This window comes from Schistocerca gregaria, chromosome 8 (assembly GCF_023897955.1).
Source record: "Schistocerca gregaria isolate iqSchGreg1 chromosome 8, iqSchGreg1.2, whole genome shotgun sequence".
NCBI classification, from domain to species: domain Eukaryota; kingdom Metazoa; phylum Arthropoda; class Insecta; order Orthoptera; family Acrididae; genus Schistocerca; species Schistocerca gregaria.
In genome coordinates this window covers 411,302,889-411,330,027 of record NC_064927.1, presented here as the reverse complement: position 1 = coordinate 411,330,027, position 27,139 = coordinate 411,302,889, and the positions used below count along the sequence as shown (strand labels likewise).

Genomic DNA, 27,139 nt, shown 5'->3' with positions numbered 1-27,139 from the left:
GCACTTTTTAACTAGCGAACGCGACAGTGCTTTACAATTGCTACGTTTGTATGAGAATTGGACATACATCCCCGTACCGTTCTAGCGACGATACGGGAATAAGATAAGGGAGTTCACTAACACTCGCTACTTTGACAAACGTACACATTATTGTGGTGCGGTGCCGGAACGGAAGCGAGGATCTGAGAAGCGGCGAAGATGGTTAGTTTTTCGCGCGATACTGTTGTGAACATGTGTCGAGAGAGGTTGAAGGACAGTAAAACCACCAGCGAGCAGCACGGTGTTGGAATTCCACACCTCGTCATAGATCGTGGAGGTTAGAGGTTTGTCCAGTCTGTGAAGCAGGATAGGCGGTGATGTGTCGTAGAACTGACTATAGGTCACAATGCTGGTGCAGGCGAAAGTGTTCTCACAGCGCATCGTTAAATTCACATTGTTGGAGATGGGGTTTATGTAGAACCCGATCCATACATCTTACCTGCCGATCATACGACATCGTGAGCGACGATTGAAGATCGTACGGGATCGTCGTGTATGGACTGTGGATCAATGGACGCGTGTCACCTGATTGGATCAACCACATTCTGGTTACACGAGGTTGTGGTTGTCTCGGATAAGACGTTACCCAGGCGAACTCCTGAATGAAACACGCACGGCGCCACAGACAAACGCCTAGGGGGTGGGAGCAAAGGGGCGGTATTATGCCATGGGAGACACTGACCAGGCCTTCCATGGGACGTGGGGTACTAATCGAAGACACAATGTCACCTGATCGGATCAACCACATTCTGATTACACGAGGTTGTGGTTGTCTCGGATAAGCCGTTTCCCAGGCGAACTCCTGAATGAAACACGCACGGCGCCACAGACAAATGCCACGGGGGTGGGAGCAAAGGGGCAGTATTATGGCATGGGAGACACTCTCCAGGTCTTCCATGGGGTCTGTGGTACTAGTCGAAGACACCGTGTCACCTGATCGGATCAACCACATTCTGGTTACACGAGGTTGTGGGTGTCTTGGATAAGCCGTTACCCAGGCGAACTCCTGAATGAAACACGCACGGCGCCACAGACAAAGCATAGGGGGTGGGAGCAAAGGGGCGGTATTATGCCATGGGAGTCACTGACCAGGACTTCCATGGGACGTGGGGTACTAATCGAAGACACAATGTCACCTGATCGGATCAACCACATTCTGATCACACGAGGTTGTGGTTGTCTCGGATAAGCCGTTTCCCAGGCGAACTCCTGAATGAAACACGCACGGCGCCACAGACAAATGCCACGGGGGTGGGAGCAAAGGGGCAGTATTATGGCATGGGAGACACTCTCCAGGTCTTCCATGGGGTCTGTGGTACTAGTCGAAGACACCGTGTCACCTGATCGGATCAACCACATTCTGGTTACACGAGGTTGTGGGTGTCTTGGATAAGCCGTTACCCAGGCGAACTCCTGAATGAAACACGCACGGCGCCACAGACAAAGCATAGGGGGTGGGAGCAAAGGGGCGGTATTATGCCATGGGAGTCACTGACCAGGACTTCCATGGGACGTGGGGTACTAATCGAAGACACAATGTCACCTGATCGGATCAACCACATTCTGATTACACGAGGTTGTGGTTGTCTCGGATAAGCCGTTTCCCAGGCGAACTCCTGAATGAAACACGCACGGCGCCACAGACAAATGCCACGGGGGTGGGAGCAAAGGGGCAGTATTATGGCATGGGAGACACTCTCCAGGTCTTCCATGGGGTCTGTGGTACTAGTCGAAGACACCGTGTCACCTGATCGGATCAACCACATTCTGGTTACACGAGGTTGTGGGTGTCTTGGATAAGCCGTTACCCAGGCGAACTCCTGAATGAAACACGCACGGCGCCACAGACAAAGCATAGGGGGTGGGAGCAAAGGGGCGGTATTATGCCATGGGAGTCACTGACCAGGACTTCCATGGGACGTGGGGTACTAATCGAAGACACAATGTCACCTGATCGGATCAACCACATTCTGATTACACGAGGTTGTGGTTGTCTCGGATAAGCCGTTTCCCAGGCGAACTCCTGAGTGAAACACGCACGGCGCCACAGACAAATGCCACGGGGGTGGGAGCAAAGGGGCAGTATTATGGCATGGGAGACACTCTCCAGGTCTTCCATGGGGTCTGTGGTACTAGTCGAAGACACCGCGTCACCTGATCGGATCAACCACATTCTGGTTACACGAGGTTGTGGGTGTCTTGGATAAGACGTTACCCAGGCGAACTCCTGAATGAAACACGCACGGCGCCACAGACAAACGCCTAGGGGGTGGGAGCAAAGGGGCGGTATTATGCCATGGGAGACACTGACCAGGCCTTCCATGGGACGTGGGGTACTAATCGAAGACACAATGTCACCTGATCGGATCAACCACATTCTGATTACACGAGGTTGTGGTTGTCTCGGATAAGACGTTTCCCAGGCGAACTCCTGAATGAAACACGCACGGCGCCACAGACAAATGCCACGGGGGTGGGAGCAAAGGGGCAGTATTATGGCATGGGAGACACTCTCCAGGTCTTCCATGGGGTCTGTGGTACTAGTCGAAGACACCGTGTCACCTGATCGGATCAACCACATTCTGGTTACACGAGGTTGTGGGTGTCTTGGATAAGCCGTTACCCAGGCGAACTCCTGAATGAAACACGCACGGTGCCACAGACAAAGCATAGGGGGTGGGAGCAAAGGGGCGGTATTATGCCATGGGAGTCACTGACCAGGACTTCCATGGGACGTGGGGTACTAATCGAAGACACAATGTCACCTGATCGGATCAACCACATTCTGATTACACGAGGTTGTGGTTGTCTCGGATAAGCCGTTTCCCAGGCGAACTCCTGAGTGAAACACGCACGGCGCCACAGACAAATGCCACGGGGGTGGGAGCAAAGGGGCAGTATTATGGCATGGGAGACACTCTCCAGGTCTTCCATGGGGTCTGTGGTACTAGTCGAAGACACCGTGTCACCTGATCGGATCAACCACATTCTGGTTACACGAGGTTGTGGGTGTCTTGTATAAGCCGTTACCCAGGCGAACTCCTGAATGAAACACGTACGGCGCCACAGACAAACGCCTAGGGGGTGGGAGCAAAGGGGCGGTATTATGCCATGGGAGTCACTGACCAGGACTTCCATGGGACGTGGGGTACTAATCGAAGACACAATGTCACCTGATCGGATCAACCACATTCTGATTACACGAGGTTGTGGTTGTCTCGGATAAGCCGTTTCCCAGGCGAACTCCTGAGTGAAACACGCACGGCGCCACAGACAAATGCCACGGGGGTGGGAGCAAAGGGGCAGTATTATGGCATGGGAGACACTCTCCAGGTCTTCCATGGGGTCTGTGGTACTAGTCGAAGACACCGTGTCACCTGATCGGATCAACCACATTCTGGTTACACGAGGTTGTGGGTGTCTTGTATAAGCCGTTACCCAGGCGAACTCCTGAATGAAACACGTACGGCGCCACAGACAAACGCCTAGGGGGTGGGAGCAAAGGGGCGGTATTATGCCATGGGAGTCACTGACCAGGACTTCCATGGGACGTGGGGTACTAATCGAAGACACAATGTCACCTGATCGGATCAACCACATTCTGATTACACGAGGTTGTGGTTGTCTCGGATAAGCCGTTTCCCAGGCGAACTCCTGAGTGAAACACGCACGGCGCCACAGACAAATGCCACGGGGGTGGGAGCAAAGGGGCAGTATTATGGCATGGGAGACACTCTCCAGGTCTTCCATGGGGTCTGTGGTACTAGTCGAAGACACCGTGTCACCTGATCGGATCAACCACATTCTGGTTACACGAGGTTGTGGGTGTCTTGGATAAGCCGTTACCCAGGCGAACTCCTGAATGAAACACGCACGGCGCCACAGACAAAGCATAGGGGGTGGGAGCAAAGGGGCGGTATTATGCCATGGGAGTCACTGACCAGGACTTCCATGGGACGTGGGGTACTAATCGAAGACACAATGTCACCTGATCGGATCAACCACATTCTGATTACACGAGGTTGTGGTTGTCTCGGATAAGCCGTTTCCCAGGCGAACTCCTGAGTGAAACACGCACGGCGCCACAGACAAATGCCACGGGGGTGGGAGCAAAGGGGCAGTATTATGGCATGGGAGACACTCTCCAGGTCTTCCATGGGGTCTGTGGTACTAGTCGAAGACACCGTATCACCTGATCGGATCAACCACATTCTGGTTACACGAGGTTGTGGGTGTCTTGTATAAGCCGTTACCCAGGCGAACTCCTGAATGAAACACGTACGGCGCCACAGACAAACGCCTAGGGGGTGGGAGCAAAGGGGCGGTATTATGCCATGGGAGTCACTGACCAGGACTTCCATGGGACGTGGGGTACTAATCGAAGACACCGAGTCACCTGATCGGATCAACCACATTCTGGTTACACGAGGTTGTGGTTGTCTCGGATAAGCCGTTACCCAGGCGAACTCCTGAATGAAACATGCACGGCGCCACAGACAAAAGCCAAGGGGGTGCGAGCAAAGGGGAGGTATTATACCATGGGAGACACTGTCCAGGTCTTCCATGGGGTCTGTGGTACTAGTCGAAGACACCGCGTCACCTGATCGGATCAACCACATTCTGGTTACACGAGGTTGTGGGTGTCTTGGATAAGCCGTTATCCTGGCGAACTCCTGAATGAAACACGCAAGGCGCCACAGACAAAGCTTAGGGGGTGAGAGCAAAGGGGCAGTATTATACCATGGGAGACACTGTCCAGGTCTTCCATGGGATCTGTGGTGCTAGTCGAAGACACCATGACAGCTGTGGACTGCGTGAACGTGACTGCAGACGTCCAGCGTCCCTCCATGCCTGATGTCTCCCCGATGGCGATGACATTTTCCTGCAAGACAAATGTCCGTGTCAGAAGGCTATAACCTTGTTACATTGATTTGAGGAGCGTGAGAGTGGAGTCAAATTTGATGTCTTTGCCATTAAATTCGCCTGATCTGGGTCCTATGGAACATCTGCAACGCTGTCGGGCTCTGTGCCCGCGAACCACCGGTCCATAATTTATGGCCACGCGTAACCTGTGCATAAATATGTGTAGTGACATGCTTCCAGGATCCTACCAGGGTCTTTTCGAATGTAGAATCGCAGCGTTATTGTGTTTCTAGGTGGACCGAAACATTGTTAAGTACACACTTGTGGTAAACAAATGCGTCAGATATCAGGTACCCCTGAATTCTTGAAGCTGTGTAGCGTCTCCTGTCGTGCAAGACTGCTGTCAATAACTTATTTACAACTGTTGTGGATTTGGTTGGTTGGTTGATTTGGGGGAGAGGATCAAACCACGAGGTCATCGGTCCCATCGGATTAGTGAAGGAAGGGGAAGGAAGACGGCCGTGCTCTATCAAGGGAACCATCCCCGCAATTGCCTGAAGCGATTTAGGGAAATCGTGGAAAACCTAAATCAGGATGGCCGGATGCGAATTTGAAACGTCGTTCTCCCCAATTTAAATCCAATGTGCTAACCACTGCGCCACCTCGCTCGGTGTGGCGAATTTGTTTACCACGAACATGTTGCAGAACAGTTGTGAATGTCCCACAAGGAAATATTTATATTGTTCAGTAGCTGGTCATAACGTTTTGCTCATTAGTGTATCAAAATAAGGCCGGTCGCGGTGGTCTCGCGGTTCTAGGCGCGCAGTCCAGAACCGTGGGACTGCTACGGTCGCAGGTTCGAATCCTGCCTCGGGCATGGATGTGTGTGATGTCCTTAGGTTATTTAGGTTTAAGTAGTTCTAAGTTCTAGGGGACTGATGACCACAGCAGTTGAATCCCATAGTGCTCAGAGCTATTTTAGTTACAAAATACACTACTGACCATTACAATTGCTACACCACGAATATGACGTCATACAGACGCGAAATTTAACCGACAGGAAGAATATGCTATGATATGCAAATGATTAGCTTTTCAGAGCATTCACACAAGGCTGGCGCCGGTGGCGACACCTACAACGTGCTGACATGAGGAAAGTTTCCAACCGATTTCTCATACACAAACAGCCGTTGACCGGCGTTGCCTGGTGAAAGGTTTTTGTGATGCCTCGTGTAAGGAGGATAAATGCGTACCATCACGTTTCCGACTTTGATAAAGGTCGGATTGTAGCTTATCGCGATTGAGTTTTATCGTATCGCGACATTGCTGCTCGCGTTGGTCGAGATCCAATGACTGTTAGCAGAATATGGAATCAGTGGGTTCAGGAGGGTAAGACGGAACGCCGTGCTGGATCCCAAAGGCCTCGTGTCACTAGCAGTCGAGATGACAGGCATCTTATCCGCATGGCTGTAACGGATCGTGCAGCCACGTCTCGTTTCCTAAGTCAACAGATGGGGACGCTTGCAAGACAACAATCATCTGCACGAACAGTTCGACTACGTTTGTAGCAGCATGGACTATCAGCTCGGAGAACATGGCTGCGGTTAACCTTAACGCTGCGTCACAGACAGGAGTGTCTGCGATGGTGTACTCAACGACGAGCCTGGGTGCACAAATGGCAACAGGTCTTTTTTTCCGGATAAATCGCGGTTCTGTTTTCAGTATCATGATGGTAGCATCCGCGTGTTGCGACATCGCGGTGAACGCACATTGGAAGCGTGTATTTGTCATCGCCATACTGGTGAATCACCCGGCGTGATGGTATTGGATGCCACTGGTTACACTTCTCGTTCACCTCTTGTTCGATTTGACTGCATTTTGAACAGTGGACGTTACATTTCAGATGGCTTACGACCCGTGGCTTTACCCTTCATTCGATCCCTGGGAAACCCTACACTTCAACAGGAAAATGCACGACTGCATGTTGCAGGTCCTGTACGGGCCTGTCTGGATACAGAAAATATTCGACTGCTGCCCTGGCCAGAATATTCTCCAGATCTTGCACCAATTGAAAACGTCTGGTCAATGGTGGCCAAGCAACTGGCTCGTCACAATACACCAGTCACTGCTCTTGATGAACTGTGGTATCGTGTTGAAGCTGCATGGGCAGCTATATTTGTACACGCCATCCAAGCTCTGCTTGACTCAATGCCCAGACGTGTTAAGGCCGTTATTACGGCCAGAGGTGGTTGTTCTGGCCACTGATTTCTCAGGATCTATGCACCCAAATTGCGTGAAAATGTAATCACATGTCAGTTCTAGTATAATATATTTGTCCAATTGAATACCCGTTTATCATCTGCATTTCTTCTTGGTGTAGCAATTTTAATGGCCAGTAGTGTACTTTCTCTCTCGCTGAAAAGTCCAGATCGCGAAGCAACTGCAGCGCTTATTTCGTTTCTTGGTGTGTGCAGGGAAGGTGTGCTCCGGACAGGAGCCCGGGTGCCTCCTGAGACCAGGGACAGCTCGCCGCTGCCAGCCGCCAGCGTACCACTCTGGCAGGGAGGAGGCGACTGCAGGGCGCCTCTGCCCTCAGAACCACCTGCCGCTCCGACGGGAAGACTGCGGCGCCTTCGTGAAGACCAGCGTGGCTGAGACTGCTGCAGTCTACGAAACATCCGGGGACGACCGTCTCAGCCACATAGCTTCTCGCCAGCAAAATCTGCTCCCTGAAACACTATACAATACACCTAGTGAAGTAACTAGAGAGTAAATTAACGAGGTCTGTTTAAAAAAATAAATAACTGCGGAAATTTGTCGACAATTTTTTTCTACGCTCATTATTGTCCAATAGCTCTTTTCAAATACTCTCCTCCACAATTGAAACATCACCCTCAACGCCTTTTCCACTTCCGGAAGCAGTCTCGGTACGTCTCTTTCTGGATCGCGCGAAGCGCGCGTCTGCAGCTTTTCTTTTGTCTCGTCTATCGTTGTAAATCTTTGTCCTTTCAACGGGGTTTTCAACTTTGGAAATAAAAGGAGTCTGCTGGAGCTAGCCTCTATCATCCCACTGCAAATCCCAGGGGTACCGATCGAAAAGCATCCTGCATTTGTGGGAGGTCATGACATGCTGCCATCGACCTTCACGTCATTCTCGGTTCACTTACTGCGTAAAATCTTGTTCGTTGGTTGTCAGGAACAACTGACTATCGTAGCTTCTTTCGTGGTGACCACTTATAGCCCACAGATGGCTTTTAATTGCTCAGCATACGCCATCATTACGTTATGCTACTAGAGACTCTGCACTGACGCAGAAGGCGCTCTCGTAGTCACGCCATAAATTCAGCTCATTCCTCTGTTCCTCCTCAACATCGAAATGGAAACACAAAGCCGCTACCATTTGAGACTGACAATGAAGATGCTTCCCATTCCTTACTGGAAACACATTGTAATCGGCATCTGTAATTAGGATCTTACTTATGCATGCCTTCCCACTTTCAGCTACACATTTGGTGTTGTATTACGTAAAGAGTTTGTTCGTTAATCATATTGTAATGTTGTTTAAACAGTTACTCAAGAAAATACAATCGTGTAGAAAATCAGATTTCTCCTGCGAAGGCAACAATTAATAATTATATTTTTGAGATGCGTGCTCATAATAACCAGATAGTCTGTTTTTCAGACTCCGTGTGCCTGAAATTTTCGTATGTCGCGAGAAATTCAGGTTTCTAATGTTTTGCCAAAATAAGCGAGGCGCACTATCTCTTGTCATCCGGAATAAATGCCAGCACAGCACAGTCTCACTCCTTTCGCTACGTTAAAAAAAAAAAATTAAAAAAAATGAATGTGCATATGGTATATTTGTGATCCGAGTTCGGCCGCCAAGTAGAAGCCTTTTATTCGAGGACTTGCTTGTCGACGATGTTGAGCACAACATATACATACACACATACACCCAATCCCTAGCAAAGAAAATCCCCGACCCACCCTCCTGTTGACTTCGCTACGTAAGCGCTGAATAACGAGACACAAGGGATGGAAGGTGAACGTATATGTCTACAGGAGTTGCAAAATTTTTCATTGCTTTCCTCACAAAATCATATTGTATTGTATTGTCCGGATAAGATGAGCACACCTTTTACGTCGCCTTTACGTGGGAGACTGTGAGAGCAAGATGTGCTCCACAGCTGAGCAGTGTCTCGCGTCAGCCAAAGTGCGCTCGGCAGTGAACAGCGAAAGTGTACTCCGGTAGTGGGTCTGCAACTCTCCACCACTGCACGAACAGGAAATCTCGACATTTGCTTTGGGCCACCGTAAGAAAGTTCGCATTGGTCAGGACAGCACTGGACTCGCACTGGTGAAGACGGCGCGTCAAATCCCCGTCGAACCATCCAGATAAGGTCTGTGGGATTCAGCTTTTCATGTTTCCCCTAAACCTCTCAAGGAAAACAGCTGGTCGTTTGAAAAGCGTGTGGCCGCTTTTCTTCCTCAGCCTCCCAGCAATGCTGCCTTATGCTGCCGGCCCTAAGTACAGTTAACGGGATCTTAGACAGTAATCTTCCATTCTTCCTTATTCATACTCGCAAGTAGCGGGATTCATACCAATGCGCATTTATCCTGATTTACACTGTCGCGCTCTTGAGAGGTACCGACAAGATTCTACCCAGCTACTGTCACGAAAGGAACCGTCTTTTGTCTCACCATATCATCACTGACCCGACCACACGAAGAATTATTTTATTTTTTATTTTTTGATGAATCCTCCGTGATGCTGTCACTTTCATAAACAGACTTGGAACTAATTCATTTGTATCCAAAACATTACTACTATGACTTGATTTTAAAACTGCTATACAGAAATGTACATGCATCATGTATTTATTTCGAACAATTTCTTAATGTAATCCTTCATCTTAGCAAATCGGCCTAGCTTCAACTACGAAGCTGTCTGCGTTACGTTAAGCGTTCTGGTAGATATTATTTTCTCTTGGATGTGTTGTGCTACGTGATAATGCACGGTGGTGAAGAATAATGGGGATTAGTTTTACATAAATGTGGTTGTGTCGATACAGGTAAGAGAAAAATTGTATTTTACATGCTCATTCAGACTGCAGCCCTGCATTTCTAGAGCACAGTGCTCACACATTTTCTGCAACTGTGAGCAAAGCGACGTCGAGGTGAAGTGTTCAGATAAACAGATGGATTTTTGCAAAAGCTGGATTTTAAAAGCGCTAGGGGACATATGCTTCCGATATGATTCTACAGTAACGTCGTTGTGTGATGTACAAAATACTACACATTGTTTTAATTTCCTTCTTCCTTAAACTAGTCTGTATGTTTAACTTAAAAGAACTCTTCCATGTTGCTCATTGGTGCTTTATTAGTAATGTGTGTGTGTAAGCGGACGTACATGTGATTGGTGTACAATGATAATGTCTGTGTGTATGTTTTGTACAAATATAGTCTTTTTTTCATGAGACACATTCATTGGTGTTCCTATTTATTTCTATTTTTTACGTACCTCTGAAATTCTAACGGTCCTGATTTCTAGCTCTTACTCGCGGACACGTCTTTGTTACGTGATTACCACTGTGCCTATAAATGTATTAATATTAAGAATATCAAAGCCATTATTTACCTTGTCCTTCATACCAATCTCAAATTTTGTGCTCTGCAATTATTACACACTTCGCATTTCTGACTGTGACTATTACACTCAAGGCGATATTGTACGCCATCTGCTGCAAATATTACATTATCAAAAGTTATGACCCATTATCTTGGAAAGCGTTTAAGACACCAGCTTCCAATTTTGCATAACTAATGAGTACACTTTTGTAGATATTATGAATTAGAATTATTGCAAAAATTGTATTCTGATTTTTTCACAAACTCTTAATTTTTTGCCAGAACTTTGTAAATAAATGAACATAAAAACTAAGCAACATAGAACATTTTAATTTATCTATTTTCAAATGTGTTGAATCTTATTATTGGCATGCTGTGAAAATTTTGTGCCTCTACTTTCAGTACATTTTGAGAGAACAGGTCATTTATACCAAAAACAGCAGTTCTGAGATATTGAGATCCAAAGTTTTTTACTTACAAACATTTATACACACTTATAGTTCTGCCTTTTTTATGCACTAGAATTATCCTGGTCCATTATCTGAATCCTCTGCAGTGTCACAATCGCCCAGTGCTTACCTTCTTCTTTTCTTTCGTGCTTCTTTTGTCATTCAATGAGGAGCAAACTCCGCTTGGCCTATTCTCAGCACATCCACTTCTCGCATAACTCTAGCTGTGTTCTGCCCTAATCTCAACCCTACCTTCTCCCAGAATCTTAAAGCATCAGACAGTGCCAAATTTTAGAGTAATGAGGCCAAGAAAACACTTTAAGGCACGTCGTACAGTACAAAATTAGTGAAGGTTTTATTCACATTCCGTGTCTTACCACAAACATGTCTTTAGCAGCTCTGGATGTACCAAATTTTTTAATAGAGATTTCACTGTCACCATTTCTACCAAACGTTACCAGAAAATTCAGCTTGTCTATACTTACACCGAGTAATAGGGAGCCAGGTCCCATTACTCTGGTTGTTTATGCTTCCTTCCCTGCTTGCATACGTGCTTTCTACAGCTTCAGAAGCAGATTTGGATATGACATACCTGTTACCTGCGAATCTACGTTTCTTAAAGATACTTTTACTCATATTATATACGTATAAAAGAACAACATTTACAAGTACACTACAGAAATCGCTGGCCAGGAACAAAGAATTAATTTGTTTGTTTGTATTGCCAGCTTTAGCGATGTGACAGGGGCACCAAAAGAAGGCAATTCACAGCCTTTTAGACTTTATGGTTCCCAAGATACGACTGTTCAACTTCGGCAGTATATACGAGGTGCAGGAAACTGGCTGTCGCATGTCAAATTCAATAATGTTATTTGAAGGTGTTAAAACTGTCTATTTTTAGTGTATGACGTTCCAAATTTTCAACACAAACTAAAATACATTAGGGAATACAAATTTCACCTAAATTTGACATACAGTCTCTCCTCAAACCACAGCGAAATTACAGAATCTGTAAATACAGCGTCACTGAATTTCACTGAAATGGCCTAACAGAGGAAGGTAAGATACTGCTAATTGATACGTCGTATTGAACATAGTCCCACCTTTCTATTTTTCTATTGCCTCTGAAATTATGGGGACTTGAATACGAATACATAGCATTTTGATCCCTTCTTTTCAGAGTGCATTAGTCTTGATCTATAACATTCAAGACTTAGTGAGTTTATCCGAAAACAGAATAACATTAGGTATTAAAAATTGTATTTATTTATCAGCGACAGTTAATTATAAAAAGAATTTAACTACGAGGTGAATTCTGAATACACTTTTAGTTTTGCGTAGCATAACCCGTGGCATCATGTGTCTAATGTCACTCAAACTGTGCCAGACTTGAACAACCACAGAATTACGTTATTTCTTACATCCTATAGTTTGGACATATCTGAGGAAATAACAACGATTTGTTTCATCTGATCATCATTTTACTCAATAATTACCATATATTATGATATATTGCACCCTCTTCCCCCCCATGAACAATGGACGTTGGCGCCCTCTTCCCCTCCCCCTCCATGAACAATGAACTTTGGCGCCCACTTCCCCTCCCCCTCCCCATGAACAATGGTCCTTGGCGCCCTCTTCCCCCCCCATGAACAATGGACCTTGGCGCCCTCTTCCCCCCCATGAACAATGGACCTTGGCGCCCTCTTCCCCCCCATGAACAATGGACCTTGGCGCCCTCTTCCCCCCCCCCATGAACAATGAACCTTGGCGCCCTCTTCCCCTCCCCCCCATGAACAATGGACCTTGGCGCCCTCTTTCCCTCCCCCTCCCCATGAACAATGGACCTTGGCGCCCTCTTCCCCCAACCATGAACAATGGACTTTGGCGCCCTCTGCCCTCCCCCCCCCCCATGAACAATGGACCTTGGCGCCCTCTTCCCCCCATGAACAATGGACCTTGGCGCCCTCTTCCCCCCCATGAACAATGGACCTTTGCGCCCTCTTAACCTCCCCCCCCCATGAACAATGGACCTTGGCGCCCTCTTCCCCCCCTATGAACAATGGACTTTGGCGCCCTCTTCCCCCCCCCCCCATGAACAATGGACTTTGGCGCCCTCTTCCCCTCCCCCCATGAACAATGGACCTTGGCGCCCTCTTCCCCCCCCATGAACAATGGACCTTGGCGCCCTCTTCCCCCCTATGAACAATGGACCTTGGCGCCCTCTTCCCCTCCCCCCCATGAACAATGGACCTTGGCGCCCTCTTCCCCCTCCCCCCATGAACAATGGACCTTTGTGCCCTCTTAACCTCCCCCCCATGAACAATGGACCTTGGCGCCCTCTTCCCCCCCCCCCCCCCCATGAACAATGGACCTTGCCTTTGGTGAGGATGAGGACTCTGACAACCTTTTATTGGTCAGGAACTAGAAAGAGATCGTACAGAGTTTCAGAGGGAGCATTAGGGAACGATTGAAAAGGACAGGGGAAAGCAATACAGTAGAAGAAGAATGGGTAGCTTTGAGAGATGAAATAGTGAAGGCAGCAGAGGATCAAGTTGGTAAAAAGACGAGAAAGAAATCCCTGGGTAACACAAAAGATACTGAATTTAATAAACGGACGGAGAAAATACATAAATGCAATAAATGAAGCAGGTGAAAAGGAATACAAACGTCTAAAAAATGAGATCGGCAGGAAGTTCAAAATGGCTGCACAGGGATGGCTAGAGGACAAATGTAAGTATGTAGAAGCATATATCACTAAGGGGTAAAATAGGCGGTACCTACAGGAAACTGTAGAAAAGAGAACCACCCATATGGATATCAAGAGCTCAGATGTAAATCCAGTCGTAAGCAAAGATGGGAAAGCAGAAAGGTGGAAGGAGTATATAGAGGGTATATACAGTGAAAATAGAAGAGGACGTAGATAAAGATGAGAAACGAGATATGGTACTGCGTGAAGAAATGGTCAAAGCACTGAAAGACAAGTCGAAACAAGGCCTCAGGATAGACAACATTACGTTAGAGCTATTGGTAGACTTGGGAGAGCCAGCAAGGACGAAACTTTCCATCTGGCGAGGGAGATGTATGAGACAGGCGAAATACCTTCAGACTTCAAGAAGGATATAATAATTTCAATCCCAAAGAGAGCAAGTGTTGACAGATGTGAAAATAACCGAAATATCAGTTTAATAGGTCTCGCTTGCACAATATTAACACCAGTCCTTTACAGCCGACCTCGGTGAAGATCGGTAAACTGGTAGAAGCCGACCTCGGTGAAGATCGCTTTGGATTCCATAAAAATACGCGAGGCAATATTGACTCACAACTTATCTTAGAAGATAGATTAAGGAAAGGCAAACCTACGTTTATAGCATTTATAGCTTTAGAGAAAGCTTTTGACAATGTTGATTGGAATACTCTCTTTCAAATTCTGAAGGTGGCAGGGGTAAAACAGAGGGAGCGAAAGGCTATTTACAATTTATACAGAAACCAGACGGCAGTTATAGGAGTCGAGAGGCATGAAAGGGAAGCAGTGGTTGGGAACAGTGTGAGACAGAGTTGTAGCCTATCCCCGATGTTATACAATCTGTATACTGAGCAAGCAATAAAGGAAACAAAAGAAAAATTTAGAGAAGGAATTAAAATCCATGGAGAACAAATAAAAACTTTGATGTTTGCCGACGACATTGTAATTCTCTCAGAGACAGCAAAGGACCTGGGAGAGTGGCTGAACGCAATGTACTGTGTCTTGAAAGGAGGATATAAGATGAACATCAATAAAAGCAAAACGAGGATAACGGAGTGCAGTCGAATTAAATAAGAGGATGCTGCGGGAATTAGATTAGGAAATGAGACACTCAAAGCAGTAGATGAATTTTGCTATCTGGGAAACAAAATAACTGATGATAGTCGAAGCAGAGAGGATATAATATGTAGACTTGCTATGGCAAGGAAAGTGTTTCTGAAGAAGAGAAATTTCTTAGCATCGAGTATAGATTTATGTGTCAGGTAGTCTTTTGTGAAAGTATTTGTATGAAGTGCAGCCTTTATGGAAGTGAAACATGGCCGATAAACAGTGTAGACAAGAATAGAAGCTTCTGAAATGTGGTGCTACAGAAGAATGCTGAAGATTAGATGGGTAGATCATATAACTAATGAGGAGGTAGTGAACAGAACTGGGGAGAATAAAAATTTGAAGTATAAACTGACTAGAAGAAGGGATCGGTTGGTAGGACACTTTCTGAGGCATCAAGGGATTACTGATTTAGTACTGTAGGGAGGCGTGATGGGTGTAAAAGTCATAGAGGGAGACCGAGAGAGGAATACAGTAAGCAGATTCAGAAGGACGTATGTTGCAGTAGTTACTCGGAGATGAAGAGGCTTGCACAAGTCAGAGTAGCATGGAGAGCTGCAATAAACTGGTCTGAAGACCACAACAATAACATGATACGTTGTAGAGGTAACAATCGCCGATGAAATTCACTTCTGCAGGAGACTCTACCTCGGCTTCGCAAGTGTAATTTTGTTTAAGGCAGATCTAATACTCCGGATCCTTAACAGTTTTGATTAAAGACCCGCTTGGTAGCAAAAGTCTTGACAGAAGTGAATTTCCATGAGCAAGTACTGATGCTACTTGGTGTATCGATTGTACACTCAGGAGCCGGAACATTATGAGCACTGCCCATAGCGAGACTGAATACCAACTGGTGCCAATAAGGGAAGCTGACGCAATAAGGAAAGCACATGAGCCAAGCAGAGACGAACGGGGCATCACTGCAGCGGCGGCCGGGTCCGCAGATCGGTAAAACATATGAGACAAGTGATTTGGGAAAGGGGCAGACTGTCATTGATCAGCGCCTGAGGACGGGCATCTGCCGGGAGTACGAATGGAAACCGGTTTAAGGACAGTGCAACCACGTGTAGATGGCAAGGCAAAGAGGTTTATGATCAGCGTAGAGAGGCTAACTACGGGTTAACAGTGCTCTGGGTGGCAGTAGCAAGAAACACAGGCTAACATATTTTGCAACGTCAGCACACATGCCAAATCAGCTACGTGGATGCAACACAACCACCTATATGAACATTACACGTCTCTCCCAAGCAGCAGAAGCTTTGTTTTGTGATAGAAATCTAACGTATTTTTTCTGACTTGTATATCACGCGCAGTGTTTGTTGAAAGTGGCAGAAAGCGTATTAAGGAACTGTCAAACATCAGCACGCAACGATAATTTTATTTTAAGCTTATACCTCTACACATTCAGCATGCTGAGATATAGACTGAGTTTGTTTACTGGGTTTAATCGCGTAATGCTTTTCTCTGCATTAGGAGAAGAATACCATTACTGCATTCTGATAAAGCTGTTGTTAAAAAAAGGCTTACAGGGCATAACCTGCATGATCGTAGAGGGACCTGCAGGTGGTAAAAACTGTAGGGAAAGCTGAAGATATGATTACATCCAACAAAAAACTGAGGACGTAGCTTGCAAGTGCTACTCTGAGATGAAGATATGAGCGCAGCAGAAAAATTCGTGGCAAGACGCAACAAACCAGTTAGGAAACTGATGGAAAAAAAAGTAAAAAAACAAAGAAACATTACCTCACTTGTAGGTTACATCATTTGTTCGAAACTAAGTCAATGGAGGACAGAGTAAAACCGATCAGAAAAATGTACACAATGTCAATATTGTTTACAAAACAATGGTTACCCTTTCTTGTAAATTGTCCTTCTTAATGTAGAAATATATTCTCAACTACATTTTAATGTCGAATGGTTATAGGCATCCGTAACAGAGCACTATTTATTGCTAAACTTTCAACTAATGTATACCATGAACGTGTTTTACTTCATTTCTCTTACCTACTATCAGCTTTACAACAGAAATATTACATTTTCATTAGAGATTTGCTTATTAGCTCAGTGTACAACGTATAGTAATAATAATAATAATAATAATAATCAGTTTGATTTTGTTCATTATCAAAGTGTCTTTGAAAGTCTTTCTCTGTAAAAATAATTGAATTTGCTTGCTAAACAGTAATACCTGTTTTTGTACGCTGACAGCAGAGAGTTGCCATCAGATTTAGGGTGTCCTGTACGATGACGAATCATGCAGCAGGTCACCCAACTGTATGAATATTCAACTTAAATGAATTGATCATTGCACTTTTCCAGGAAAGAAATATCGCAACACAATACCACACGAACACAACGTAACGCTACAACAACGAAAAATCGTGCTTACACTTACGTAATTCTCCTAAACAACAATGACAATTAAACTTAAGAACCACGTTTTTTAAGAGGTTTTACTCATCATTCGCTTTCACTATAAATACCACCGATGTTTTTCTATGTACTTGTGATAAATATGCAAGGCAGTGGTTCCCCGAGTCAGAAGAAGAACAACCGAATTAACCCAGTAGAGGCAACATTTTGGAATGCAAAAGGTGGAGAAAACTTGATTTTCAGGTATGTTGTATGTATTACCCCTCTCGTGAAAAATTCAAGTTTTAGACCTTCTACCCCTTAAGTACGAGGGTCGTCCACAAAGTAAGTTCCGTTTGGTTATATAAAACAAACAAGTACAATACAGAAAAAATATTTACTGTATAAAAATCAACAACTGTTAAACTACTTTTCTAAACAGCTTCCGAAATTTTGTAGGCACTTGGCATAGCGTGGCACAAGATTTTGTAAGCCTTCTTCATTCATCCAAGTGGTAACATGTTCTTTCAACTCGTCATCATCCTTGAAGTGTTGACCACCAAGGACATATTTTAGGTGCAAGAAGAGATGAAAGTCGCTAGGAGCGAGGTCCGGGCTGTACGGAGGGTGATCAAACGCGTCTCAGTGAAATTCCCGCAAGAGTTGTTTGGTCACGTTCTCCGTGTGAGGTCGGGCATTATCTGTATTGCGCGGCGCAATTTCTTAATGGTCTCGCAGTAATCATGTGCATTGATTGTTTGGTCTCGTGGTAAGAAATCAATCAGCAAAATACCTTTTCTGTCCCAAAAAACGGTGCACATAACTTTCCGAAGTGTCAAGATTTGCTTAGGCTTAACCTCCGTTGGGGATGAAGTGTGCCTCGATTCCATTGGTTGCCGTTTTGTTTCAGGGGTGTCGTATGATACCCAAGTTTCATCCCCCGTGACTATCCGAGAAAGAAAGCCATCGCCTTATTCATCGTAGCGCGTCAAAAACTGAATTGCACTGCCCATCCGTTCTTTTTTGTGTGGTTCAGTAAGAATTTTGGGTACCCAACATGAGCAAAGTTTTCGAAATTTCAGTTTTTCAGTAACAATTTAATGAATCAGTGATCGTGAGATTTGTGGAAATTCCATAACAAGGGCACTAACTGTAAACTTACGGTTGTGCTTAATCTTCTTTTCAATTGTGTGAACCAGTTCATCAGTAACCACAAACGGGCGTTCACTTCGTTCTTCATCGTGCACTTGATCACGTCCTTCATTGAACAGTCTGACCCATCTACCTCTACTGGGTTAAAAAATGGTTCAACTGGCTCTGAGCTCTATGGGACTTAACATCTGAGGGCAACAGTCCACTAGAACTTAGAACTTCTTAAACCTAACTAACCTAAGGGGATCACACACATCCATGCCCGAGGCAGGATTTGAACCTGCGACCGTGGCGGTCCCGCGGTTCCAGACTGAAGGGCCTAGAACCGCTCGGTCACAGCGGCCGGCTCCTCTACTGGGCTACATGTAAAAGTTATAAACGAAATCGCCTGTATGTATACGGAAAGAATGCATTGGTAATTACAAAAATACGCTCGTTTATTAACCGACAAAGCGACGTGGTAATGCAGCAACAGCAGGCCATAACTTTCTCACGTGACTAGGTACAGTCGCGCTCCGATTTAAGTACGGCGTGTTGTTACGTCGCAGTGCAGGAGTGGAACTCAGAGTGGAAAATTTCTTCGCCCGCTGTCGCGACGGCTTCCGGTTAACGTGACAAAATTTGCTGACGACGAGATTAAGAAAAGGGATTTACCGTGGCGTCGGAGAAGATGAGGGAACTTGCTGCCAAAACATTAAAGTTGAGCAAGAGGACGGTTTGCAAATTACGGATGGAGGGGCAGGAAGCCGAGCAGGGTGGAATTCCCCAAAGACGGAGACGCGAGGTGCTCACAATAAGTGATCCTGTGATGATGTGGATAAACGTAGAAGTTTCTACTCCATTGCGAACATGACAAACGATATGAACTTTGGGAAAATTATACAGCTTTTGTCGCGCAGAAATGAGCTACAATTCTAACAAGGAACCTGTCCATGAGAATTAATTTTAAAAGCCGTTAAAGTAAACGTGTTACGGGTGAATGAAAGGGCGCAGTTGTAAAAAGGGCCCATTACATTAGTTTCATGCGGAAGAATGAACCGTGATAATCCAAGAGGCCAGTGGTTTACTTAGATGAGACATGGATTCGAACACATTACACCGAAAACATATGTTGGCAAAGAGAAAACGTGCAAGAAGTGTTACCGAATGAAAGCGCCAGTCAGCTTTTAATTGTTGTGCATGCAGGTAGAGACATGGGCGGATTATTAAATGTTCACTCCACATATATCCCTCAAACACCAAAACGTCGGACTGTCACTCAGAAACAGACCATGAACTTTTTCGTTATTTATTTAAGGAAAGTCGTATTTTATCTGTCTTTGACAGAACAAGATCTACAAATGCTCAAATGTTTTCTAACTGAACAAATCAAAATAACTGGCGACAACCGTGTTGTTCTTCGCAGCAGGCTAATTTTTAAATTATTATACCAAATTTCCCAAACTGGCACATACTCTTGTTCGCAATCATTTGCTCCTGACGAGACATTCCGTAACTCACAATGGGAGGCATTGGATCGGCTTTTTCAAACACTGTATACGGTGAAGAGCAAATAAATAAGCTAATAGGATGAGTAAATGATGCGATAAAGGATTAGGAATAACGTAAATACAGTTAATTAAATGACGAATACAGCCGTTTTGATAAAAATTTCAAAATTTCAACGCACCCGAAGCGGTTCGGACTCACAATCTCTTGCGTGGCAGGTATATGTGTTATACTTCTACACTACACCACTCATCATGACAACATTCTTGGTTTTGAGATGTAGACTCTTGAGTCCAGATCATTATGCAAATACTTTTAGTTGATTATTCGCAATATCTCTACCTTGAGATATGTTTCTAGCCATTTTAAGTGCCCAAAATGTTTGATTACAATAGCGTCAAACCAGTGACCTCTACGCAGTTGTTTTTCATAATGCACGTAATTTTGTGGGAGTATAAAACCTTCTCGAACGGATAAGATTTTTATACATCTCTGCTTGAAGTGTCTTCTCTCTCTATTAAATTTGAAAAAAAAGGTACGAAGGCGCTTGTAGCCTCCCCCTTCCTAATCGGCCTACAGGATTGCCATATAATTGACCTTGATTGCATATACCTAATGAAATTTTACGGTGAATAAGGCTATCAGTCCCCAATGAAAATAATGCTAGTTAGTAGGAGGAAAGTGTACAACAGACTCTCCTGAAGGAAGAATCTTTTCTAAACCTTATTTAAATGCTGCCAATAATTTTGAAATGGGTGGAAATTTAGTCCAATCGCTCATGAACCACACAGGGGTGGAAAAGGGTACCACATAATATTTTCAATACAAAAAAATGAATACAAAACATACTGATTAGTAAAAATGGGATAATTAAACGGTCATCAGCCAACTAAGACATTGGATCTGCAGAATCTTAAGATAAGTAAGGGCAAAAGAAATTAAGCAAATAATCACTGGGGTGGCAACAGAACGTTGTCACACTTTTCGACAACACAACAGTCCACGAGAAAATAAATGAATCAGACAGAACTGAGTAGGCAGCTACTTATTCTGAAATACTAAATTTTAGTTAAACGAAGTTGCGGGTTAAATAAATGACTGACTGTAACTGAAACTTTCTCCTAAAATACGATTTTCAATAACCTTAGCATACCGTAAAGCAAAATTTGGAAAAAGGCAAGCAATTTACTTATAATTATTGAAATACTGAACTGAATTTACTTTAAGCAAATGAGCAATTGATTTTACTTTTAATATAACAAAAATAAAATACATACCAAGCCATTAGAAGTCGCTCGCTAAGCTAAAGCAGAGTAAATGCAATTGCGCACTCTTAATTGGTTCTGTATGTTTAGTTATTAGTTTTGCCATTGAAATTTTACGTTACTTTAAGTGAGTGAAGTTAATATTCAAAACTGCAAATTAGTTAAGCCACTATTATGCAATACAAGAATGAACAGTTGCTGAAGCAGCGAAATTTGGACTGAAACTGGTGATTAGCAAACAAGCAGATCTGTCAGTAAATAGTTAATCAATTTTCATATTTTTACGACACTCGGTGACTGTATGGAAAAGAAAGGGCCCCAGTTTGGTAATATGACGTCTGTGGACAATGACAACAAAGCTGCTATACAAGTTTTAACTATTGCAGGTTATTACTGACAAAAATCATTAAACTTTATGAACGTAATGCCACTGGGTAATGCCTGTACAATATTAGTTTATTCTGTCAGTTAACAGTCTTATGATGTTGTAGCTGTGCAGACGAGAACACCGATTCGTCTCCAGAGCCACAGATAATTACAGGACAGTCAATGGTTATGATAGCAGCTCCTTCAGCCTGCCCACACCATCCGTGCCCTCAATACTCGCGGGTTAACGAATTATTTGCGCCTACACTGGCGTGACCATGGCTGCACACCGCGTCTGCAGCAGCACCCAACAAACACCTCCACACTCTTCCGTGACTCAAGCTGCTCTGCCTCCTCTCTGCTCGCAACGCGGCAGAGACTCTCCATGCGCAAAAGATAAACAACAGTACAGCTACTGCCATTTCGTCGCTGCTGTCGATACGTTTGAACAAAGTTCCCTTGGCGATTACCCAACAATTTAAATTTTTTAAATAATAATTACAATCAATGATATACAGTCACAAATAAACACACTATTACATCGATTACATATTTGAAACGTCCCCTTAGAAAAATTATACACGACTGGTCTATGTGAAACGTCCTCTTTGAAAAATTTATACACGACTGTGCTTAATCTGACACACAAGATTTTTAGCGCAACGCAATCTGACTTTCAATAATCCCTACAAAAGAATGGCCCTGACTAACATTAACCTATACCTTTCACAAATCACTTACCTCACAAAAAATCTTCGTTACTCGAACTACTGCAATACAGCGTGCACCACTACTGCCAGCTAAATAAAAGATTCTAACTACGGAAGGCACTAACTACTGATAGGTATAGTTAGCAAATGAAAGATTTTAATAGAGAACAAACAGTGTATTTACCTTAATAGTCAAAATATATATGATAGTTCATGACATCCAGTCTTACAAATTACAAAACTCCGCCATCTCTCTCCCCACGTCCACCACTGCTGGCGGCTCACCTCCAACTGCGCAACGCTACGCGCTGTTAGCATCCAGCTGCCGCTGCCCAACACTACAATGGCAGACAACAATGCAGACTAAACACAGACTGTACACGGCACAGCCAGTGATTTTTCATACCGAGCGCTAAGCGGCGTTACCAACAAGAAAACCTAAACAGCCTACTTACATATTAAATATAGTTTCTGTAAGAAGGCTTACAGATTCAGAATTAGAAGTACAGTTGAAGTTATCAACTGACAGTAGACGGCGATAAATTTTACATGATGCAGAAGGTATTTGATCTGTATTATCGGTGTTACACGCTGGCAACCTCACTTAACACAGTTGACTAAATCATAATTGCACGTTTACATAATCTATTCGCATTAGCCAAGTGTCACTTGATAACTGATATTTGATCGGGTTAGCGAAACAGATACAGGATGAACATGTAAACACACAGTGGATAGCGCATTCGTATGTCGTTATTAGATTTTCTTCTTTGGCAAATTGAGTCGCGTGTAAATGTGGTGATAGGCGCGGTGTGTGACACTGGTCCAGTGTACGGCAGTATTATTTCCCCCCCTCCTCCCCCCCTCCATCTCGGGCGTAATAACTATGGTGGCGCCCCCGTGACGAGATTACCACTTCCCTTCGCGCATTAATACATTACGGTAAAGTTACCAAAATATTGCACCAGCTCGCACATAGCAAATATTTCGCTTACGGTGACATTGTGCACGACAAACGCACTTCATTGTCGGGATCATTTGCCGAAAGGCGTCGTTTCTATAACCGGCAACAATTCCGTGGGAGCAGATGACCGGGATTGCACAACATGATGTTGCAAAACATGGCGAATAAGTTTGAGTTGGATTCAAATATGACGGCACCCTTTTCAGTGTTTGTTTCTTATGTATGTAGTTGTAAAGAGCAAGTTGGACGTCCACGCATCGTCACAAAAGGCGGAGGTGGGAGGTTAGCCCACTATGCAAAGCAGAACAGGAGGCGATCTCTGGCAAATTTTACGACAAAGATCAATGCTGGTTGTAGGCACAAGTGATTCGGAGTACACTGTTCAAATGGTTCAAATTGCTCTGAGCACTATGGGACTTAACATCTGAGGTCATCAGCACCCTAGAACTTGGAGCTAGTTAAACCTAACTAACCTAAGGACATCACACACATCCATGCCCGAGGCAAGATTCGAACCCGCGACAGTAGTGGTCGCGCGGTTCCAGACTGAAGTGCCTAGAACCACTCGGCCACACCGGCCGGCACTACACTGTTCAGTCAACATTGTTGAACATAGGGGTCCACAGCAGACGGCTGCTACGTGTTGCTATGACGGATCAACGACTTCATCAGTTACGTTTGCAGGGGGACGTGAACCTCTAGATTGAACCACAGAACAATGGAAACGCATCGTCTGGTCAAGTAAACTCGTTTTTCGTTACACCAGGTCCACGACCGTATTCACAAACAGACAAATGGTTGCTCTAAACATGCGCCGCGCCATGGATGCACGCTGATGGGGGCAGTATTATGCCATGGGTAACATGGGACCAGTGATACTAATCAAAGGTACCGTTTAATCTGTGAACTATGAGAACATTACTGCGGACTGACTGTATCCCTTAATGTGTCATATCTTGCCTCACTGGTATGACATGTTACAGGATGATAACTGCCCGTGTCACAAGCCCAGAATGGGACTAGCATGGCTCGTGGAGCTCGATAGTAAACGCACCTTGAGGCCTTGGCTACAAGTTCGTCTGACCTTAACTCGATGGAACTGTAAATGGTCTTACTGCAAGGCAGACGTGGACGAGCGATTCTCTGCTGGAGGTTGGCAAAGAAAGCAACAAATCAGTTGACAGAACACGAACAGGCAGACAGAGAGACTAGACGGCAAATGACAGGAGATGATTCTCAGACCCCAAAACACTGGAATGGGTGTGCTGACACAAGCGTTTCTCGCAAACCGTAGCAGTGGCCCAGATAAGAGTTCACATAGGATACGGAGGCCGATATGCAGTGACTAACTAGCGATGGGCAAGTTCATTCCCCTTTTTCGGGTGGGGGGGGGGGGGGGGGCGTACACTGTTTGCCCTACTTCGGCCGATCGGCGATAACAGAATCAAGGCGCACACCCTGATGCTCCGTTTGAAATTGAACAGCCCATGAAGGCCCAACGGTTCCGACCGGCCGCCGTGTCATCCTCAGCCACAGGCGTCACTTAATGCGGATACAGAGCGGCATGTCGCCAGCACACCGCTCTCACGGCCGTATGTCAGTTTACGAGACTGGAGCCGCTACTTCTCAATCGAGTAGCTCCTCAGTTTGCCTCACAAGGGCTGAGTACACCCGCTTGCTAACAGAGCTCGGCAGACTGGATGGTCACCCATCAAATTGCTAGCCCAGTCCGACACTGCTTAGGCATGGGTGCTGGTCTCTGCCACAAAACTCGAGAAAATTGATCTCATGTAGCACACTCATTTGCGATCGCGTCACACCAGCGATAAGACCGGAGTGAAATATGCACAACGATTTGAGATATCAAAAGACAGCACGCAAAGAGGAGACCATTTTGGCGTGTGTTTATTATGCAAAACTTCAAATGGCTCTAAGCACTATGGGACTTGACATCTGAGGTCACCAGTCCCCTAGACGTAGAACTACCTAAACCTAAGGACATTGCTGACATCCATGCCCGAGGCAGGATTCGAACCTGCGACCGTAGCAGCAGCGCGGTTCCGGACTGAAGCGCCTAGAACCGCCCGGCACAGCGGCCTGCTGCGACACTTCATTATCTATCGTGTTATTACACTAATTACAGACTTTTTCAATGAAAGAAAGCAATTTTTAAGAGCCATCGTCAGCTGGTGAAACGAGATATGGTATGGGTTTTCAAACAATATGATTGAAGACATTACACGTTTATTTTCTCCGAGAATGTGTTTTTTCATAAGTTATTGGTCTTACTTTCGGTCAGTTCCATACTTCATAAACTTAATAAACCAGTGTTTCAGAATTCTCTCGCCATTGCGTCTGCACAAATCTTCGTGAGACGACAGTTTGTAAACTCCACTGTGTTTTGGCCAAAGAAGGAAATTTTAAGATCGCAGTACTCAAAAAAATTACAAATTGTTAAGAAACCAAGCGAAAATAAATCGCTGCATCTTCAGAGGAATTCTTATGAGATAGTAGCGAATGCAGAGTTTGTTGTTGCGGTCTTCAGTCCTGAGACTGGTTTGATGCAACTCTCCATGCTACTCTATCCTGTGCAAGCTTCTTCATCTCCCAGTACGTACTACAACCTACATCCTTCTGAATCTGCTTAGTGTATTCATCTCTTGGTCTCCCTACACGATTTTTACCCTCCACGCTGCCCTCCAATGCTAAGTTTATGATCCCTTGATGCCTCAGTACATGCCCTACCAATCAGTCCCTTCTTATTGTCAAGTTGTGCCACAAACTCCTCTTCTCCCCTATTCTATTCAATACCTCCTCATTAGTTACATGATCTACCGATCTAATTTTCGGCATTCTTCTGTAGCACCACATTTCGAAAGCTTCTATTCTCTTCCTGTCCAAACTATTTATCGTCCATGTTTCACTTCCATACATGGCTACACTCCATACAGAAACGACTTCCTGACACTGAAATCTATACTCGATGTTAACAAATTTCTCTTCTTCAGAAACGCTTTCCTTGCCATTGCCAGTCTACATTTTATATCCTCTCTACTTCGACCATCATCAGTTATTTTGCTCCCCAAATAGCAAAACTCATTTACTACTTTAAGCGTCTCATTTCCTAATCTAATTCCCTCAGCATCACCCGACTTAATTCGACTACATTCCATTATCCTTGTTTTGCTTTTGTTGATGTTCATCTTATATCCTCCTTTCAGGACACTGTCCATTCCGTTCAACTGCTCTTCCAAGTCCTTTGCTGTCTCTGACAGAATTACAATGTCATCGGCGAACCTCAAAGTTTTTATTTCTTCTCCATGGATTTTAATACCTACTCCGAACTTTTCTTTTTTTTCCTTTAGTGCTTGCTCAATAAACAGATTGAATAACACCGGGGAGAGGCTACAACCCTGTCTCACTCCCTTCCCAACCACTGCTTCCCTTTCATGCAGAGGTAACACATCATTTTGAAAGGTCAACGTACAAGTGAGGGTGTGGAGGGAGTTCACTTACTATATACAAAAAATGTGAGTGTAGGCTTCAGTTTATAATGGCACTTCGTCTCCGACGCTTGGCTTTTCGCGTGCGGCGCCTGGCCTCAGCCCCCACCACTTCCGCTCTCCTCACCTGTGCCCTGCCGTCTGCGCATCTACCAACCGTGGCATTTTGCGCAGACTCTAGCACAAGACGCCGACGGATGGCAGCTGACGGCTGCAGGGAGGTGGTGCGTCAGCAACGAGCCGTCTCTCTGCCCAAGTTGGACACTCAGGTTGCGGTCGTTGGTTCACAGCCCGGCGGAGGCACTGTCGTAGATGCGCTGACGACCGTCGCAGCCTGTACATCATCAGACATTCCAGCAGTGACCGGTTGTTGATGGGCTGGTCCCGATGTTTTAATTCCCATTTCCACGAGCTGACAGTTGTGGAAGGCCCCCTATATTGAGGACGGACAGAAAAGTCTGGAGCGGTGTCGACGGCCTGGGGTGGCGTAATCGGTAGGTCAGTCGC

At 45.1% G+C, this 27,139-nt stretch overlaps 1 protein-coding gene across 1 annotated transcript in view; it reads left to right on the top strand.

The window, feature by feature from the left end:
- LOC126285222 (protein O-mannosyl-transferase TMTC2-like) overlaps positions 1-10,802 on the top strand; it is a 534,787-nt gene extending 523,985 nt beyond the window's left edge. The window contains exon 11 of the mRNA XM_049984523.1: positions 7,377-10,802. Within this exon, the coding sequence (XP_049840480.1) occupies positions 7,377-7,415 (39 nt within the window). The 3' untranslated portion in view covers positions 7,416-10,802. The remainder of the gene's footprint in view (positions 1-7,376) is intronic.
- The last annotated feature ends 16,337 nt before the right edge of the window (positions 10,803-27,139 follow it).